We start from the raw sequence: 19,400 nt of genomic DNA, 5'->3' as shown, positions 1-19,400 counted from the left end.
TTACCACCTTGCTTTCTGTCTTCCTAAAATTACTATTTTGTATTGCTTAGTTTCTTTTCTTTTTTACGAGGCAGGGTCTGGGAAGGGCTGTGTGTCATTTCAGCTGTCCCAGTGACACCCCCTCAGCTCCTTTGGTCGTTTCCCCCTGTGCCCTCAGTCCGCTCCCCAACCTCCCCCTTTCCCCCCCAAATGGTCTCTCCCGAGCTCCGCGGCGCGCGGGCGGTGGGGGGAGGCGGAGGCGGGGCCGAACGCGCTGGGGTGGGGGGCAGGTCTGCAGTGCCGCTTCCCCGGTGCCCGAGGCGGTCGCGTTGACGCCTCAGCCCCGCGGCCCGACCCCTGCCCTCACCCTGGACTCCCTTACCCGGGGACCCATCCCAGGTGAGACCCTCTCTGCCACCTCCACCCGCCCTGCAGAAGCATCCTTGCCTCGCCTTGCAGCCATTTTATCCTCCGATGCTTTGCTTGGTGGTGGTGGTGGTGGTGGGGGGGGGGTGACCGTCCTCGCTCTAGGAGTAAAAGGCTTGGTGATGCTTTGGGAAACCAGCATTTATTTCAGTTGTTGTGTGCCTATGGGGAAATACGTGTGTCTGTGCGTGTGTGTGTGTTTTCCTTTACCAAACCCTGACCATCCTTTTCAGAAATTAGCCTAGTGGGGCGTTTTTAGATAGACTCTGATTCTTAAACTCCAGTCCCCGGCTCACCTTGCACCCCCCCATGAATGAGTGATAAATGACCTTGGCTGTGCATGTGCCTCAGTCTGCTTGCCCCGACGGGGGGGGGAGGGGGGCGGCGGGAGTGGAGGGCAGGTGAAGGTTTAGGGGAGGGAAATGAAGAATGGAAACATTGGGGTGACAAGAAATGCTAAAGGATCAGCTGTCAGGGGCATGGATGATGGGGGCTGGAAGCAATTACTGGTGTGGGTTGCTGAGTGATGGTGGGCATTTGTCCATCAGCAGGACCAAGGGTGGGGATTTTCTTGGAGGAATGGTTTAGTAAATTCTTGGGGCTCGTCTTTTATACTGGGCTGAGGCACGATGGGGAAGGGGATGGCTGCAAATGCTGCTAGTGGCTGTCTCTGAGTGTGTGCTGTGGAGGTCCCTTCCTGCATCCCTGCCTCTGCCTTCCCTTCTGTGTGCATTCCTCCGTATGCATTCTCAGCTGACCACCCCTCCCCTGCCCCCAATTGTGGATGCTCCCATCTTTCTAACCCAGAGGTAGACTATGGGGAGGAGAGGTGCAACCTTGTTGGTCCTGGGGTGGGTGCTGAGCCTAACCATCCAGCTGTAATGGGGAGGAGTGTTCCTGTTTTGACAAATGATTGTTTCTTAATGACCTTGTCTTCTGGGATGGGGTGAGCAGGCGATCTGAGAGATCCCAGTTGGCACTTGATGGACAGGGATGAGTAGTCCATGAAGGAAGCATTTGCTGGAAGTTCCCTCACCCACTGTTTATACTACCTGCAGAAAGTCTTCTGGGCACATTTTTCTGGTCATCTACTTTAAAGGGTCCTTGTAAACCTGAATTTTGCCTCCAGCTCTCCAAGTGTTGTCTCTCTTTTACAGACTTTGCCACTCTGTGCTGCTTTGGGGACTAAAAATAGCACCACTTCCTCACTCGTGCAAAGAATGTGTCTTCTTTTTTTTTCCTCTCAGGGCTTGCTGGCCCTGGAGGAGCTGGCTGTTGAGCCATCATGTCCTGCTGTGGCTGTGGGAGCCTGCTCTACACCACATGTACTTCTCAGGGGTAAACAGTGTCAACAAACACAGGGATCATCTGCTTCCTGTCAGGTTTAGGGAGACTGTGGTAAAGAAAGAAAAGAAATGCATGCAGATTGCCTTGCACTGAGGAATTCTACAGTTCCTTCTCTTTCATGCAGGAGGACTGGACCCTGAACCATGAAGAAAAGAAGGTGACATAGGGGTCACTGCTTCTGGTCACCGTGGTCCACTGACATAGGGGTCACTGCTTCTGGTCACCGTGGTCCACTGCTTACATTTGCCTGAGGGTGTAACATTGTGCTATCTAGTGCTTGTCTCTGAATCACAAAATATCACTCACCCTCTTCAACCAGAATATGAAAGAGGGAGGGAGGGAGAGTGAGAGATTTAATGAAGGATGAAGGCCCTGGATGCCTGGATGAGTGGGAGTAGAGAGGCAGTGTATTTTTAGAGAATGATCTCTGATCTGAACCTAGGCCTGCATCTTCTGTTTCTTTGAAGAAAGAAGATTATCCTGTACCTCCCTTTGGAGAAAGTCTTTTCTTGAGGCGAGGCTTAAGGCCCCCTTTACTCTCCACTAGCTGCCTACGCAATGCGGTATTTGTGGACTCTTTTTCCTTGACTTCTAGAGGAGAAGCAGAAAGGATTAAGGGGAATTAGGAGGCAAGGCCCTGAAGGAATGAGGTGCACCTATAGACTTTAGACCCTCACATTAGAAAGTGTTTTAGCCTGATCAGTCATTTCCGTTCCTACACTTGCCAATGTAAGGGAGACCATACCTGACATTCTGAGGGGAGGTGGCAGCAGCCAGTCATCACTTTCTTAGCTTTTGATCTTCCTTCTTGTGCATTGTGCTCAGGTTCCAAGTCTCCATTTTTTGAGTCTTCCCGTCTGTCTAAAGGGAGATAATGTGGAATTAATTTAAACACAGAGGGTTCTTGGGAGGACATTGGGCAACAGTATGTAAGTATGACCTCCTAATTGTATCTTGCTGCTTCCTGCCTCTTTCACACTTTTCAATTTATAGAAAGGAGGAAAAGAATGTTTTTAGCATATCTTCTGTGAGATTAGATTCTCATGCTTACTCTGAGAAATATCTCCAGCACTTTTTAAATTTGAATTTTGGGGTAGGATTCCTCTATTAAGTTGTCCAGACAGAGCAAACCTGTGATCCTCCTGCCTCAGGCTCCCAGAGTGCTGGCAGTACAGCTGTGCACCACTGTACCTGGATAATTATCTTCAGTTTAACTTTGAGGACAGAAGGGCTTACAGAAGTTAAGTAACCGGCCTAACAACTGTGAAAAAGTGGCAGAGTTTGGGATTTCAATCATTTAGGTGATCTGTTGCACGTGTTGCACTGAACCAGCATCCTCCTTGATAACATCCCTTGCTGATGTCCCCTTCTTGATGTTTACTCTGAAGAACATCCAGAGATAGCTTTTGATGTAAGACCTTGTGAGTAGTGTAGTGCACTTCTCTATATTACAGTTGCCTCAATGGAGCTAACATTCATTAGTTTTTATGTGCCAGGTATTGTGGTCCAAAGCTTATATGCATTACATCATTTAATTTTTACTCCCCCTCCCCCTCTTTAACTATGAGGAAACTGAGCCTTGGATGTTTAGGACACGTCTGATTGCTTAGTACGTAAGTGCTGAGCAGGAGGTCAAAGCTAAGTCTATCTGACTCTGGAAGCTCAATGTAGGCTATGTTGGGAGAAAGTCCTTGAGAGGACTATAAAATTGGAATCTTGGCTGGGGATTTAGCTCAGCAGCATAAGCGCCTGCCTTGCAAGCGCATGGTTGTGATCCCCGGTACAAACAAAAATTGGAATCTCGTGAAAGAGCTGTGGAAGCCTCCCTACCGGCTGTCACCAGGGGACTGAAGGCAGTCAGGTAGAGCAGGGCTTCCTGCAATGCATCTCCCCAAGCTCTGTACCTAGGAACCCCAGACCAAACTAAAGCAGGGAATTCTGCTTTCTCGTATTTTCTGTTTTGTTCTTTGCAGGTTGGGAATAAAGCAAGGGGTCTAAACTTGATATAGGGTAGGGGATCTGGAGGAAGGCTCAGGGTGAATGATTGTGATTTGGCCTGGCTTTGAAAGGGGACTAATAGTTGAATGCCCCAAAGTTGGCCCTTCCCTCTTTACATGTGATGGCCTGAAGCAAGGATACCATCTCTTCACAGTATGGTCCAGATGGGGCTAGGGATTGACAGAATTTTTTTATTGGCCTTCACCTTAGGACTCAACTTCCTTTTGTCTTGCTTACTTTTTCTAGGTCTCCAGAGATTCTTGGAAAAGAAGTAGGACGCCTTTCCTGTGTTATCCTGGCTCCCCAGCTTATACCCACCAACCTGGCTCCCCCTTCCCTTCCTTTCCCCTAAACCCCATTCCCATCCCTGCTCACCTACTGAACAAGGTGTAGATTAGACCTCCTCTTCTTCCTTTGTATTCCTAGACGCTCACTGGCCAGGTCCTATTTCCTCTTATTTTGAGGATACTGGAACATAACTTCACTGTTGAACAAGAAGCTGAAAGACAGAGAGTAAAGCAGATCTGGGGAAGTGCCCTGAAACTCCATCATGGAAGAGGGCTTCCGAGACCGGGCAGCTTTCATCCGTGGGGCCAAAGACATTGCCAAGGAAGTCAAGAAGCACGCGACCAAGAAGGTGGTGAAAGGCCTGGACAGAGTCCAGGATGAATACTCCCGCAGATCCTATTCTCGATTTGAGGAGGAGGAGGATGACGATGACTACCCTGCTCCTGCAGATGGCTATTACCGTGGAGAAGGGGCCCAGGATGAGGAGGAAGGTGGCGCATCCAGTGATGCCACAGAGGGCCACGATGAGGATGATGAGATCTATGAGGGCGAATATCAGGGTATTCCCCGGGCAGAGTCTGGGGGCAAAGGCGAGCGGATGGCAGATGGGGCAGCCCTGGCTGGAGTAAGAGGGGGCTTGAGTGATGGAGAAGGCCCTCCTGGGGGCCGGGGGGAGGCACAGCGGCGGAAAGAACGGGAAGAACTGGCCCAGCAGTATGAAGCCATCTTACGGGAGTGTGGCCACGGCCGCTTTCAGTGGACGCTCTATTTTGTGCTTGGCCTGGCGCTAATGGCTGATGGTGTTGAGGTCTTCGTGGTGGGCTTCGTGCTGCCCAGTGCTGAGAAAGACATGTGCCTGTCTGACTCCAACAAGGGCATGCTGGGTAAGACACGAGGGCATTCTAGTCCTGTGCTGTTCCCTGTCTAGAAACACCTGCAGTCACACTTGATCTTGGGAATGATTCTAATCCTTCCCACTGGGCTCCTTTGGATCCTGCTTCCAAACTGCTTCCAGAGGGCCCAGGGTTCCTCTGTACGTTATTCCCTTCATACCCTCTTTTGGGGTTGTGTTGGTGAAGTTGGACATGAAAGAGAGGTTTGGGGAAGAGCAGCTGGACTGGAACTTGGGCTAATGACTGGGTAGATGGTGGTCAGCTTAGTTAGTTCTGCAAGAGGTAGCAATGGTGGGGTGGGTCACTGTTTAATATTTCCTCTCTTTCTCTTTGCTTTATTTATGTATGTATTTCTTTGTTGGTCATGGTACTGGAGATTAAGTTCCAGGGCCTTTGCTCTCAGCTACATTCCTGGCCCTTTTTAAACATTTTTGTATTTTGAGACAAAGTCTCAGTAAGTTGCTAAATGGCCTGGGCAAGGCTCATACTTGCCATCTTTCTGCCTCAGCCTCCCCAAATTCTGGGATTCAGGCACGTGCCACCACCTTAGGCTTAATGTTTCTTCACAACCTTCCTTCTTACCACCCTGTTCCCTTCCCCTTTGGAGAACATAAAGTCATACTTCAAACTCCCTGGGATAAATGGGAGGATCAGTTTAGGGTAGTGGGGGTGGGGATCTAAGTCTCTCATCCAGACTTGGAAGCGATCAAGGACCAGAGAGTGGTGTCTGATGGCCTGTTCCAAAGGGGAAGCTCTAGAGTCGTTGAGAAAAGACTTACTGTGCATTGGATGGGTCTCTTCCTAGGAGTTAAGTTTGGGCATGAGTAAAATGCATTGTTTAGAGTAGGTGATTTAATTAAATTAAATTATTTATTTTGCTATTTTGAGACAAAGTCTTACTATGTAGTTCAGGGTGGTCTTGAACTCACTTTCTAGCCCAGGCTGGCCTCCAACTCACAGTGATCCTCCTGTTTCAGCTTCCCAAGTGCTGGGGTTACAGGCATGCACCACCATGCCTTGCACAGAGTAGATTACTTTAAAGATCAATTCGAATTTTAATTTTATGAGGGAAACAGTAAACTGGGGAGTTTTAGGATCTGAAGCACTCAGAGCAGGGGTGAAGGATGGATTTGTGTGGGGAATTTCCAGAGAAGATGAAAGGAATTGGGACCCCTTTCCCAAGGAATAAAAGATGTGCTTACTTTGGCACACATATACCAAGGAGAGACCTCTTGCTGCTTTAAGGGACAATAGAGAAGACCCAGGGAGGATCTGGGGATGTAGGCGGATACTGTCCTCACTTGCTCCTAGCTCTGTGTAGACGGCTTCTCTTCGTCACACCCTTGATTAATTCTACTGCAGTTTCATCTGGAGATGCTTAGCTAACGGGAGAACCAAGGTGTGCTGCTCACAGTGCTGCTGCCTGTCCTCTTCCCTCCAGGCCTCATTGTCTACCTGGGCATGATGGTGGGAGCCTTCCTCTGGGGGGGGCTGGCTGACCGGCTGGGTCGGAGACAGTGTCTGCTCATCTCGCTCTCAGTCAACAGTGTCTTCGCCTTCTTCTCATCCTTCGTCCAGGGCTATGGCACTTTTCTCTTCTGCCGCCTCCTTTCTGGGGTTGGGTGAGTATCCACAGCTTGAGTCCTTTGAAGTCAGGACTGTACGTTAGTCACTGTCGTTCTTTAGGGCCCAGCATAATGCTAGCAGATCAGATGTTTAAATATGTGTGAGTAGAATAAATGAATGAATGAGTTCCTTTCTTCCCCAACCATCTTTGAGCTTCCCCTACCCTGGGCCTGTCTGCAGCATCCAGAAGGCCTTCTGCGCTTGGTCTATTCCTGAGCCTGCACTCCACTTCAGTCCTGTCCTGAGCCTTTTTCTCCACAGGGGGCTTAGTGGCCTCCACCTTACCCCTGGGCTCCTGTGAGCCCTGGAGATAGCTCCTGCAGACTACATATTTCCTATAATTGAGGACTCACACAGGAAGCCTTCCCTCCCTCCGCACCTCTACCCAGCTCCTGTGGGCCCCAACTCCTCTTTCCTGGCCTGGTCCCTCAGGCTATTGCCTGTCTTTGTTATTTGGAGGCAGTTTTCTGCAATTATCATCCTTCCCCACTGACTCTAGTCTCCTTCAAGATTTAATGTCTATTCTTCCCCCTCCTCTGAGACCCACCTGCCTGTTACAACCAACCTGAGGATGGATGCTTGATGGCTGGTAGTGAGAGAAGCTTTGAGGGCAATATGCATGAGATGGGGTCTCTGAAAGCTATGGAAGTAGCCAGGCATGGGATGCTGCCTACAATCCAAGTGCTCAAGAGGCTGAGTCAGGAGAATTACCATGAATTGAAGGCCAGCTGGGGCTGCACAGTGAGTTCAAGGCCACCTTGACTTACATAGCAAGACCCTGTCTAAAAAAAAAAAAAGTTATGGAAGAATGGAAAGGTCCAGGAATGATGGCACATACCTGTAAACCCAGGACTCTAGAAGGCTGAGGCAGGATGATCACAAGTTTGAACCGAGGCTGGGAAACTTGGTGACTTAGCAAGACCTGGTCTCAAAAAGTAAGAAAAACTGGGGATATAGCTCAGTGAACAGGACTTGGGTTCAATCCTAGTACTCTAAAACCAAACCAACCAAACCAAAACCAAATCTCTGGAAGATGGTAGGAGCATAGGAGTCCAGAGCACTGGGGCAGGAGATCAGTAAGATGGGCATTTTCTAATGCCGAATTCTTAATGCCCTCTAGGATCGGGGGGTCCATCCCCATCGTCTTTTCCTATTTCTCGGAGTTTCTGGCCCAGGAGAAGCGTGGGGAGCACTTGAGCTGGCTCTGCATGTTTTGGATGATTGGTGGAGTGTATGCAGCTGCTATGGCCTGGGCCATCATTCCCCACTACGGTGAGCTGCCCCCAGGATACACCCGAGTCTGGCTCTCTTCCCTCTTCTCCTCCGCTCCTACACTAGGAGCCCCCGGCCTCTGGCTTTTCTGCTGATGCTGTGACTCTGTCTCTGGCAGGGTGGAGTTTTCAGATGGGTTCTGCTTACCAGTTCCATAGCTGGAGGGTCTTTGTCCTCGTCTGCGCCTTTCCTTCTGTGTTTGCCATTGGGGCTCTGACTACGCAGCCTGAGAGTCCCCGCTTCTTCCTGGAGGTGAATGGGGCTGTGTTTGGTGGGATGGCAGATGGAGGGCATCAGGGGTTTTTGTGTTTAGACACTTGTGGGTTGGTGTGATCTTGCCTGGCTGCCTTCTTCCTCAAGGGGCTATACTCAAGGGTCCTCAAGAGTCTATAGGGGGCTGGATCTTGCTTCCTTGTCTCAGAATGCATCTCCACAGGGGATCTGTGGGCATAGACATCAGGAACATGTTCAGCTATGGTTGGCTTAAGATTTTAAGGCATGGGTCTTGGCCCTGGCCCATGACTTTATAGTTCAGGAGAAGTCCCACCTCTTCTCCCCTCCCCTCCAGCTATATGTGGGTCCAGCAGAGTTAGGGTGCTGCTCTTTCTCTGACTGCATACTTGCCCATCATTTCCCTTGCCTTCTGTTTTTTCTTTCCATTGTATCTGGGAATCCCTGAGACCTGTGTTTGCATTTGGCCCCAGGGCAGTCCCTTGTACCCTGATCTTCCCAGGTCTATTATGTCTTGCTTGGTTATGTCATCCCAGCTTGGGATGATACATGGACGGGTCAAGGGTTGTGGGTGGCCTTGGGTCTTTTTGTAACCTTTGGAGGGAGGAACTCTGGGACCCAAAGTCAGGAAGGACTGACCGTGATGTGGGATTGTGTCTGTGGCTCTAGAATGGGAAGCATGATGAGGCTTGGATGGTGCTGAAGCAGGTTCACGACACCAACATGCGAGCCAAGGGACATCCGGAGCGAGTATTCTCAGTAAGCCACTGGCCTCCCAACCCAAACTGCCAAGCTTTTGAGCCCCAGCCCGTACCTCACCTTTTCTGGAGCTCCTTCTACCTATTTTTCGGGCTGCTTAGAGTACACTGCCTGAATGATATTAGCACCACAGGGAAACTGGAGCAGGCCCGTCTGGGGCTTGGGAAACGGTATGTGTGACTGCTTATTCCTTCTCTTCACCTCAGGTAACTCACATTAAGACAATTCATCAGGAGGATGAGCTGATTGAGATCCAGTCGGACACAGGGACCTGGTACCAGCGCTGGGGGGTCCGGGCCTTGAGCCTGGGGGGACAGGTAATAGGGGATGGCATGAGACAGAGAAGGTACCAGGAGAGGTGGCAGAGAAAGCGGGGCTTGAGCTTGGGTGAGAGGGGAGGGTGGACATGGAAGGGTAGGGCAGGAAAACGGGGATCTGTGTGCATTAGAGGTAGGTACAGCCACCGTCTGCCCTGGCTTGGTCCCTTGTAGGTCTGGAGGAATTTCCTCTCCTGCTTCAGTCCAGAGTATCGACGCATCACTCTGATGATGATGGGTGTATGGTTCACCATGTCCTTCAGGTGAGGGAGTGAGCGGGGTGGGTGCTATGTGGTGGTCCTGGTGGTAGGTGGGTTGGGAGAGAGACGTAGAAAGTTTGAATGGAGGGGACAAATGGAAATGAAGAGGTGTTGTTCAGGTGCCCCCGATGCTCCACCCAGCTCCTTTACTGCATTCATTCACTCAGCACACACTTGTATCTGACCAAGAGTAAGTTGCTGCTCTGCATGGGTACTGGGCTGAGATGAAGTAGGTGTGACCCAAAGTAGATAAATCCGTCTGTGAAGTAGGGGATGGGGCCTCAGCAGGGAGGGCAGAGTTCTGTGGACTTGGGGCTGGGCCCCAAATTCTAAAGGATGAATGAAGGTACAGTCTGTGGAGTGAGAGTTGGGAAAGTTTTAAACAGAGGGAAGAACAGATGCGTAAGAGAAAAGAAAGAGCATGGTAGCACTTGGAAGGCCAAGGCAGGAGGATTGCTGTGGGTTTGAGGCCAGCCTGAACTATGTAGTGAGGCCCTGCCTCAAAAAAAAATTCAAACAAAAAACAACAAAAAAGGAAAGAGTGTAGTACGTGGTGGAGAGCACCCTAAAGTCCCCAGAACCACAGTAGCTGGAAAGGACTGTAAGATGCTGCTGAAGGGGGCTGGGGATTTAGCTCAGTGGCATAAGCACCTGTCTTGCAAGCAGGCAGTCATGAGTTTGATCCCCGATACCGATAAAAAAGAAAAAAAAAAGTGTAAAAAAAAAGATGCTGCTGAAGGTGAGGATGCCCTGATGCAGGTGGGTTTCTGGCCCACTATGGGGCAGTCTGATTTTAATGTTGAATCTTCCCTGATTCCACTGCTTTCGATTGTCCAGCTACTACGGCCTGACCGTCTGGTTTCCAGACATGATCCGTCATCTGCAGGCTGTGGACTATGCGGCCCGAACCAAAGTGTTCCCTGGGGAGCGTGTGGAGCATGTGACCTTCAACTTCACACTGGAAAATCAGATCCACCGAGGGGGGCAGTACTTTAATGACAAGTATGTGGAGACCATTAAAATTCCCTTCTGTCTATCTCATTAGTCTGAGAGTTCAAGGCAGGGTGGTTTGGGGCAATGCCTGTGCTTCTCCTCAATGTCCATCTGCTCATAACTCTACTGAAGGAGTAAGATGTAGAGAGGGGATGAGGATGAGTGGCCAGGTCTCATCATCTTGCCCTTTCAGGTTCATCGGACTGCGTCTGAAGTCGGTGTCTTTTGAAGATTCTCTCTTTGAGGAGTGTTACTTTGAGGACGTCACATCCAGCAATACATTCTTCCGCAACTGCACATTTGTCAACACTGTGTTCTATAACACCGGTAAGGTGGGGAGTGGGGGTTCAGCCCAAAGAACTGGGTGGATCTTGAGGGAGAAGGAGCCATTCCGCATTCACTGGCCTATAACTTCCAAGATGAGAACCTCTGGAACCCTGGGGGAAAGTGGGTTGGGAACTTAGTGACAACCATCAATAATCTGGAAAACGCAATGGATATTAGACATTTTTCAGTGACAGAATGTCTGACAAAAGTATCAAGTTCTTTGCCTTTGATTGGAATGGTAATAATTCAGGGCATTAATATTAATTAATGTGCATTTGAAGAGGGCAAAAATAATTCAAAATGGTTCTTGGGAAAAAGGAAAACAATAAAAGGCATATTTGATGGGGGACAGATTGGGAATCATTGCAGTAATCTATTTCTTAAACTGTTTCTCAAACTATATGCATGTGAAGTGCTGATTTTGTGAACCAGATTTAGGTTTTTCACCTCTAAATGGAGTACTGAGTAAGTTTTTACATCTTTCAAGAAAGAAATAATGGATAGGACTTCATACTTTTAATATTTTTCTCAGAAAAATTTTCTAGACCCAAGGCACTGCTATGGCTTATTGCCACTTAGGTAAACAAAAGGAGTGAACACAAAGGGAAGCTGGCCCCAGGCTCATGTTCTGACCTCTCTTGGCTCCAGCTGGTTCTAGCGTGATGTCCTGTGTCTCATACTTCTTCCTGTCTTTCGGAAACCTTGCAAAAAGTTAAATTGATCGTTTATGGTCATTTTGTCTTTACAATTTTTAGCTTCCATGCTGGTATTCTCTGATACTTTGTAGTGAGTATCCGGCATAAGTTTGAGAACCCCCCCAAGCAGGAAGTCCTTTCCATCTTCTGTAACTGCCTGTGTGTCTTGGCCTTCACCCCAGACTTATTTGAGTACAAGTTTGTGAACAGCCGTCTGGTGAACAGCACGTTCCTGCACAGCAAGGAGGGCTGCCAGCTAGACGTGACAGGCACCGGAGAGGGCGCGTACATGGTGTACTTCGTCAGCTTCTTGGGGACGCTGGCTGTGCTTCCGGGGAACATCGTGTCTGCCCTGCTCATGGACAAGATTGGCAGGCTCAGAATGCTGGGTAGGCGGAAAGGCTGGGTGGAGGGTAGCTCAGACCCAGCTAGGACACTGGCAGTAGGCTTCTCACCTTGGGCTGAGGGAGATACTGGTCTGAGAGCTTCCTTCTCATGTGTTGATCAGGGCTGCTGCAGGATGCAGTGGCCAAGGCGTGGAAGCTTCTCTGGAGGGTGAAGGAGACAGGTAGATCAGTGGGCGTGAAGGGAGGAGTTTTGAAGTTATGGGTTTGTGTCTTACCCCACTACTTCCTTTGGACAAGTTAGCCTTTCTCAGCCCAGTCACCACCTGAAACGTGGAAACCATGGTACCACCCCTATCTACAAGGCTGATAGATCGATGTATGCTTGCCCCATAGTCAGTTTTAAAGTAGTTGTTAAGCTGGATGTGGTGGCGCACTTCTGTAATCCCAGCACTCGGGAGGCTGAGGCAGGAAGGTTGTTGCAAGTTTGAGACCAATGTGGGCTGCAAAATGAGCTCAAGGCAACCTGAACTGCATATAAGATCCCCCATCAAAAGAATGGTTGTTACTGATTTTATTAATAAACAATTACAAGGACGTTGAGGATGAGTGAAAAATCCTTCTTCTGGCTACCTAGGAAAAGAGTCTCATGTGAGGTTGTCCCAGAGCTGGCCAATGGGACCAGCTGGGTTCTCAGTGGGTGTTGCTGGCCCCAGGCTCACGTTCTGACCTCTCTTGGCTCCAGCTGGTTCTAGCGTGATGTCCTGTGTCTCGTGCTTCTTCCTGTCTTTCGGAAACAGCGAGTCGGCCATGATCGCGTTGCTCTGCCTTTTTGGAGGGGTCAGCATTGCGTCCTGGAATGCACTGGATGTGCTGACTGTGGAACTCTATCCTTCTGACAAGAGGTAGTTGGAGTGTGGTGGGGTAGGGGAGCCGGTTTAGGGCTTAGAAGGCAAGAGTGGGGTGAGAAAGGAGGCTAAATGAGAACATTTTTGGGATTAGAAGGACATGGCTTTTCTCTAAAAGCTGGCAGTTTTTGTAATTGCTTCTTGCAGTTTTACGTATTAACCTCTCTCTCCCTCATTTTTTTTTTTTTTTTGTTTTCTTTCCTCCTTGCCTCCCAATTTTTCTGTATTCTTTGTCTGTGCCTTTACTCCCTGATCTCTCTGTCTCCCTGCTGGATTCTGTCCTGCATGTGGCACCTGGGACTCCTGAGCAGGACCACAGCCTTTGGCTTCCTGAATGCCCTGTGTAAGCTGGCAGCTGTGCTGGGGATCAGCATCTTCACGTCCTTTGTGGGAATCACCAAGGCTGCTCCCATCCTCTTTGCCTCGGCTGCCCTTGCCCTTGGCAGCTCTCTGGCTCTGAAGCTGCCTGAGACCCGGGGGCAGGTGCTGCAGTGACGGGGTCTCCGAGGCTTCGGGCATGGCAGGCGCACTGTGAGACCAATAGCTTTTCTTCCCTCCCTGCCCTGCCACCCTGGCCCCCAGAACCCTCACCCCCCACTCCTTTGGTGTCTTAGCCGGTGTGGTGTGTGTGTGTGTGTGTGTGTGTGTGTGTGTGTGTGTGTGTGTGTGTGCATGTGTGACCACTGTGGGCAGGGCCAGTAGGGAAGGCTCTTTCATCCCAGGTTTGAGATGAGGCGCTGCTTCCCACCTCCTACTGCCCTTGACTTTGCAGATGAGAAGACTGAGCCCACCCTGCTTCCCCCAGTGTTAGTGAGGGGTCTTGTTATCCTGCTTCAGGGGTTCCAGAATAGGCTTCCCGCTGTCTCCCTCCCTCCCTCTGCTTAAGCCCTAGTGAAACCGTGGGTGTGCAGGTATGTTGCGGGCTGGGGCTTAGGTATATGCCATGGACCAAAAGAACTTACCAGTGAGAGGGCTCTGTGCCCTCACACTTCCCTTTGGATGCTGAGGGAGCAGCAATAAATCTTGGCCCTCTGGTCTTCACTTTCCCCTTAATTTGGGCTATAACTATGAAGCCTGAATTTTATGAAATTAGCTTTCTGATTCTTATTTATTTATATATTTATGTTTTGAGGCAGCTCAGCAGGCCTGTGTGTTTGAACGTGTGTGTACATTTATGTATATGTGTATGTGTGCCACAAGCTGACGGTGTCACTATATTGTCCTCAAATATAAGCCAAGGGAATTTCAATGGATACACACACACAATCCTGCCTCCCGTAGCACCTCCCTGAAGCTGGTGTCTGTGTTGGGCCTGGGAAGGAGAACCCCCAGGCCATGCTGGGATGAGGCCTGTGGTTTAGGGAGACCTGAGGGCACCTGACAAGGGCTGGCTCTCCTTCCTGTCAAGCCAAGGCCTCTGGAGGGAGAGGCTCCACCCCTACAGTAGCCAGGAAGTACACAGCTGCTTCTCAAAGCCCTTGTCATAGCTGGGAGCAGAGAGGGAAGGCACCCAGGGATACGGTCAAACCAGCAGATCAAAAAGCACAAGGAGCTGGGCTGAGGCAGGAAGCAGGGCCTCCTGGCAATCCCTCTAAAAGTGGGGAGAGGCTGGGCAGTGAGAGACACCTAATGCAGGGACCAGAAACCTTAATTTCACCACCTCGACCTTCCACACACTTGCCTCTGTAGGTGAAGCTGCCCCGTCCCACCCCACTCTGGCTGCTTTCATTGGTGCCCTTTCCACCTCCACTGTAGCTGTGATGTGTCGTAGTTTTTAGCTGTTTGTAAAATGTTAAAAAAAAAAGAAAAAAGTGAAAATAACAACAAGCAAAATCCAAATTCACCCTCTTCATGCTGCGTCTGGTGCCCTCAACCCATGGTCACTTTCATTTTGTAACTGAACCAGGTGGTGACTGTTTCACTCTGGCGTCTGTGCTAAAGGACTGCCTTCTCCAGTGCCCAGTGTACGAGTATATTCTCTCTTCCCTCACCCTTCATCTGCTGGACACAGCCCTTTTCCCTGCACTCCAGGGAGACCCAGCCATCTCCTTGTTCTCTTGGGGAACCCTGAACCTGACTCTTGATGTGAAAAATGAAATGAAAAATTCTGATGAAAAATAAAAGGAAACAAATCCTTAAAATCCAAAATGACTGTTTCTTTGCCTCTCTTCTTGTATTTTAAATCCATTCTGACAATCCTGAAAGGGTAAAATAGTGCTGAAAAGTGACTCCCTCTTCACTCTGGAAGCCAGAATAACATGTTGGATCAAATTATTTCCTAAACTGCCCTCTCTAAACCCTCAGATTTCCATTTTCACAGGTGGAGGCCCTCTAAGGTTTCTAGCTTTAAAACATTTGGAATAGTGTTTCTTAAAAATAGAATCAACTAAAGCCGGGTGTGGTGGCAGGCACCTTAATCCCAGCACATAGGAGACTGAGGCAGGGGGATGGATTCCTCCAAGTCTGAGGCCAACTTGGTCTACAAAATGAGTTCATAACAAGACATCTCCAAAAACAATAAAAAATATAACCAATTTTCATCCAAATCTTCTGGGATACCTTTAAAATATACAGATCTCAGATTCAACTCGACTTATGGACTCAAATCCTGTTTTGGAGGTGGGGACCTCAAATCTACGTTTTAAATGAGCTGCCTTGGGCTGCATTCGAGTCATTTTCTGATCTTAACAGTTTTCAGACCAACTTTCCACTCCTGCCACAGACCTCTAAGTCACGGTTCTACCTGCACTTTTGGTTGATCTGTGCCTCTGTTCTCCTATGCCAACTGTCAGGTCCCTGAACTAGAACTAGACCACCACCTAGCTACGACAGAAAAACTCCCCAAGCAGATCTCTTGTTCACATCTGCAGGAGCATAGTGTTCATCCGGAAGCTAGTACCTTCCCCATTCAGCTCAACCTGCAGAGAGCTTTTTCCACAAAGAACCATGAGAGATGCTATGCCTGCCAGCAACGCCCCCATACCCAACACTGCCTTATCTTGTTAGCCCTAGGCCCCCCTACTGAGGCACAAAATTTTGCACCTTCATCCTCAATGCCCACCTTCCCTACCTAAACTTTCCTATATATGTTCTTGCCCCTTACTTGGGGCCCTTGGCTCAGCTGCACCTGGTCTATAATAAAGTTCTCGAATGTTATTTAAACTCTGCTTGTCTCAATAGTCTCAACTGTGCCTCAGTTTACCCTAACACCAACCCATTCACACATGACTGCTGGATCAGACTGTGTCCACATTGTTTCTCAAAATTCTCCAGTGACTTCCTATTGCCCAGGCAGATGCCAGAAATGGTCAAGACAGGGTAAGCAGCCTTCTTTTCCAGTAATTTACACATTGAGAAAACTGGAAACTTAACTTATATAGACATTACTTAATGCCTCTCACAAATGTTAAGCTGGGCATGGCAGCATATGCCTGTATAGTAATGCCAGCACTCGGGCTGAAGCGAGAGGAGTGCAAATTGGGGTTTGGCATTTGAAGAACTTAGAAAGACCGTCTCAAAATAAAAAGGGCTAGGGATGTAAGCTCAGTGCAAAAACGCTGAGTTCAATCCCCAGGACTGGCAAAAAAAAGTAATGTTTGGAAGCCTCATAAACAAAAGCCTACATAAAGAGTTCTCACCCTCTTTTCATTCCTTTTTAAAAAAAATTTTGTTATAAATGAATGCCTTTTGGAAACAGGTTGTCAAAAGACAAATATTCTCTCATGGTGAAGTTTTATGTGTCCCTTCCTATATCCCCTGCTTTGTCCACTAATTCACTACCCAGTCCAATCTCTGCCTTAGCTCAGGAAGCTTCCCTGAGGAAAACACTTGCAGGAAACACTTTTCCTCTCTTTTCTGATTTACATCTGCAGGAGCATAGTGATATCGTTGATAGTGATATCATTCGCCGTTAAGACTTAATATAGCTGTTCACTTTTCCCAAGAATCCCCTCCTGACCACCCAGGCCTATAGTTGTTCTGTAGAACCGCTTCCATATGCATTAACAATACAGCAATATGTCTCATTATGATCATTTCTTTTAATATAGAGGTTGTTTCATGACTGGTGTCACAATTTAACATGGAAAAACTATGAAGGGTCCAGGCAAGAGCAGTAGTATGTGACTGGGTTCACTCTGACCTTCAATAGGTTATCTCTAGAGAATATACATGTGGCAGCAGAACAGGTCGTAGGGATCTTTGTCCTTTTGATTTACCATATCAAGTACTTATTTATTGTCACACAGCCCCTTCAGATTCTGGCCCTCCTCTATCTCAGAGTCAAGGTGTTCATCGAGTTTTCTTGTTCCCACCAAGACAGGGGGGGCTTGTATCCATTTGAGAGTTTTCCTTCCACTGGGTGGGGGTCCGGGCCTGGATGGCCAGTGCGTGAACAGGCCCGGCCAGCTCCTCTGACAGCGTCTCGTGGATCAGCCGGTGCCGTTGCAGGAGGTTCATTCCCTCAAAGCGAGAGCTCACCACCGCCACTCGGAAGTGTGTCTCGCTGCCAGGAGGGACAGCATGGCCGCTGCTCTCATTGCGCAGCTCCAGCACCTCGGGGCTCAGGGCTTGCTCCAGCTTCGCGCGGATGGTGGCCTCCACCGGACCAACGGTCCCGGATCCCGCGCTGCCCGGGGACAAACACACGCGGGTGGCCATGGAGACCAGGCGTCGGACCAGCTGCCCACTCAACATCCGCTGCTGCAGAGACAAAGATCGGAGAACTGAGGGCCTTTGCCTTCACTACGCACGGTCCGCACAACCAACCCTTTCCCCAACGATATCTACCTGCCTCGATACCAGATCAGGAGGCCGCAGCACCGTCTCTGCTCGGTGTGACCTGTTATTGTGGGTTTCTGGCTTGAGGAAGTGGAGGGCCGAAGGCGATTAGAGGTCGGTTTCAGAGGTCTCTGGGTACTAAAGGGATTTGGAGGGAATCGCTGGAGGCTGCAAAAATAAGGTATGTGCAATTCCGTGCTTTGGGTGAGTCAGGCCTCATGAAGCCCAAAAGTGAGCCCTTTTTACCTGAGGCTTAGCTATAGTCACTGCAGCTCCCAACGGAAGCCAGCATACGGAAGTCCCAGGGCGCGCTGGGAAATGTAGCCCGCTCAATCCCCGAAAGACCCGAAGCACCACGTGTACCCCGGGGTTTGATGGGTATTGTAGTCTCCAGTTCGACCGACTCGAAAGATCATGGACGTACCGAACTACGTCAGTGAAACAGAAAAGGGATTTCCTGCACAGTTAGGGTCGAGGATTATTTCATCAGTTTTATCGCCAATAGCTCATCCAGCCCCTACTTTATTTTAGATAGAAGAAAACAGAAGTCAATTCCATTTACTGAATACACACATTATTGTGTATCATATCAATGCATGGAGAGGGTGGCAGTGGAATAAAAATGCTTTCTTCTTAGTGGACTGGGGAATGGAGGAGATACATGAGTTCACTATAGCAGTACGCTATGTTATGTTACACTGTGGTATGCTAAATGCTACAATGAGTCCGAGGAGTTTGCTAAGGAGGCATGTCACCTAGACTTGGGGGCCAGAGAGAATTTATGAGAGCAGATTTAGGGGAATCTGGAGGGTTCCCCTAAACATTCATTTCTTAGTCCCTTTAATCAGGCCGTGTTGCCTCCAAAATTCGTTTTGAAACAGAAGTGATGTCATAGCCTCCGTGCACCCCTTAGAGAAGTATATAAAACTAGCTATGATGACTTTAATCTTTAAATGCACCTCAAGCCACAGTGCTGATGGATTTTCTTTTTTTGCACCAACTCCCTTGAAGACTCAGCCCTTTCTGACACCTACTATATTTCTTTCTTTCTTTTTTTTTTGTCTTTTTCATTTTTATCGGTACCAGGGATCAAACTCACGACTGCCTGCTTGCAAGGCAGGCGCTTATGCCGCTGAGCTAAATCCCCAGCCCCTACCTACTATATTTCTAACTTAGCTGTTTATAGTAATATCAACTCCTTCCTAGTGAATGTCACCAGTGAGAACCTGGTCTTCATTTGTCCTTCCAATAATGATTATTCTGATCATATGACTAAGGTGGTATCTGACAGGTTTCTCTTTTTCCAATGTGTAACTGTGAGAGACATGATAATTTCTTCTTTTTCTTTTTTATTGTTTATTGGCATGATTTAGATATAAATAATGATCATATTTATCATAGGTATTGTAAACCCAAACATCAAGTTCAGTCACTCAAGTATTGTAATCCTTCTTCTAGTTTTCCTCACAATCCAAAAGGTTATATTTGTAATCCCACTGAGACGACATTGGAATCCTAGCAAGCTAATTCAAATCTACCACCACCAATGCAACTCATGGCGAGAATAAAAACACCAAGACATATTCCAAGTTAAGGGCAGTCAAGGGGGTCCTAAATCCAATCCCTGTGAGGACATGCGGACAAAGACCTCAATCCTAGCCCTCTCTCAGCATTTATCATCTTGTGACGAAAAGTGGGTAGCTCTGGGATGAGTGATAGTGAGGATGTCAGTCAGCGGATCACCGAGTTATTTGAGCTGGCTGGTCAGGTGCAAAAATGGTATCTCTGTAATTTGCAGAGATAAAGATATGCAGAAGGACTAATTTACCTAATCCAGTTAAGGTAGTAGTGGAATTGTTTTTCGGGGCTATTACTTCAGTTTCTGATATGCAAACTCTTGTGCCCTGGGGAGTCATAGCCCCTTATCTTGAGGCTTCTACCCAGTTGACATTCCCAGA

At 48.6% G+C, this 19,400-nt stretch overlaps 2 protein-coding genes across 4 annotated transcripts; one reads left to right on the top strand and one right to left on the bottom strand.

Moving 5' to 3' along the window:
* Window positions 1–222: 222 nt before the first annotated feature.
* Window positions 223–14,811, top strand: Sv2a (synaptic vesicle glycoprotein 2A). 2 transcript variants are annotated; one of them, XM_003478876.5, is made up of 13 exons: window positions 223–378; window positions 4,177–4,922; window positions 6,373–6,553; window positions 7,678–7,829; window positions 7,948–8,081; window positions 8,730–8,819; window positions 9,026–9,136; window positions 9,311–9,399; window positions 10,234–10,398; window positions 10,583–10,716; window positions 11,594–11,800; window positions 12,501–12,660; window positions 12,975–14,811. In XM_003478876.5, the coding sequence occupies exons 2-13, from the start codon at window positions 4,301–4,303 to the stop codon at window positions 13,156–13,158; spliced, it is 2,229 nt and encodes a 742-aa protein (XP_003478924.1). In that variant the 5' UTR covers window positions 223–378; window positions 4,177–4,300; the 3' UTR covers window positions 13,159–14,811. The 2 variants fall into 2 exon arrangements, with proteins under 2 accessions (XP_003478924.1, XP_005007817.1); XM_005007760.4 differs by having other exon boundaries at window positions 3,997–4,922.
* Window positions 14,812–16,683: 1,872 nt separating this feature from the next.
* On the bottom strand, window positions 16,684–17,756 carry Bola1 (bolA family member 1). 2 transcript variants are annotated; one of them, XM_013143151.3, is made up of 2 exons: window positions 17,452–17,756; window positions 16,684–17,387 (listed from the first exon to the last, which is right to left on the bottom strand). In XM_013143151.3, exon 2 carries the CDS (start codon window positions 17,356–17,358, stop codon window positions 16,954–16,956), a length of 405 nt encoding a protein of 134 aa, XP_012998605.1. In that variant the 5' UTR covers window positions 17,359–17,387; window positions 17,452–17,756; the 3' UTR covers window positions 16,684–16,953. The 2 variants fall into 2 exon arrangements, with proteins under 2 accessions (XP_012998605.1, XP_003478921.3); XM_003478873.5 differs by having other exon boundaries at window positions 16,684–17,364; window positions 17,452–17,753.
* Window positions 17,757–19,400: the final 1,644 nt, after the last annotated feature.

Source organism: Cavia porcellus, unplaced genomic scaffold (assembly GCF_034190915.1).
Source record: "Cavia porcellus strain 051 isolate PalLab524CR breed Dunkin Hartley unplaced genomic scaffold, mCavPor4.1 scaffold_1, whole genome shotgun sequence".
Lineage (NCBI taxonomy): Eukaryota > Metazoa > Chordata > Mammalia > Rodentia > Caviidae > Cavia > Cavia porcellus.
The sequence above is the reverse complement of the archived record's forward strand: the minus strand, read 5'-3'. Positions and strand labels throughout refer to the sequence as shown.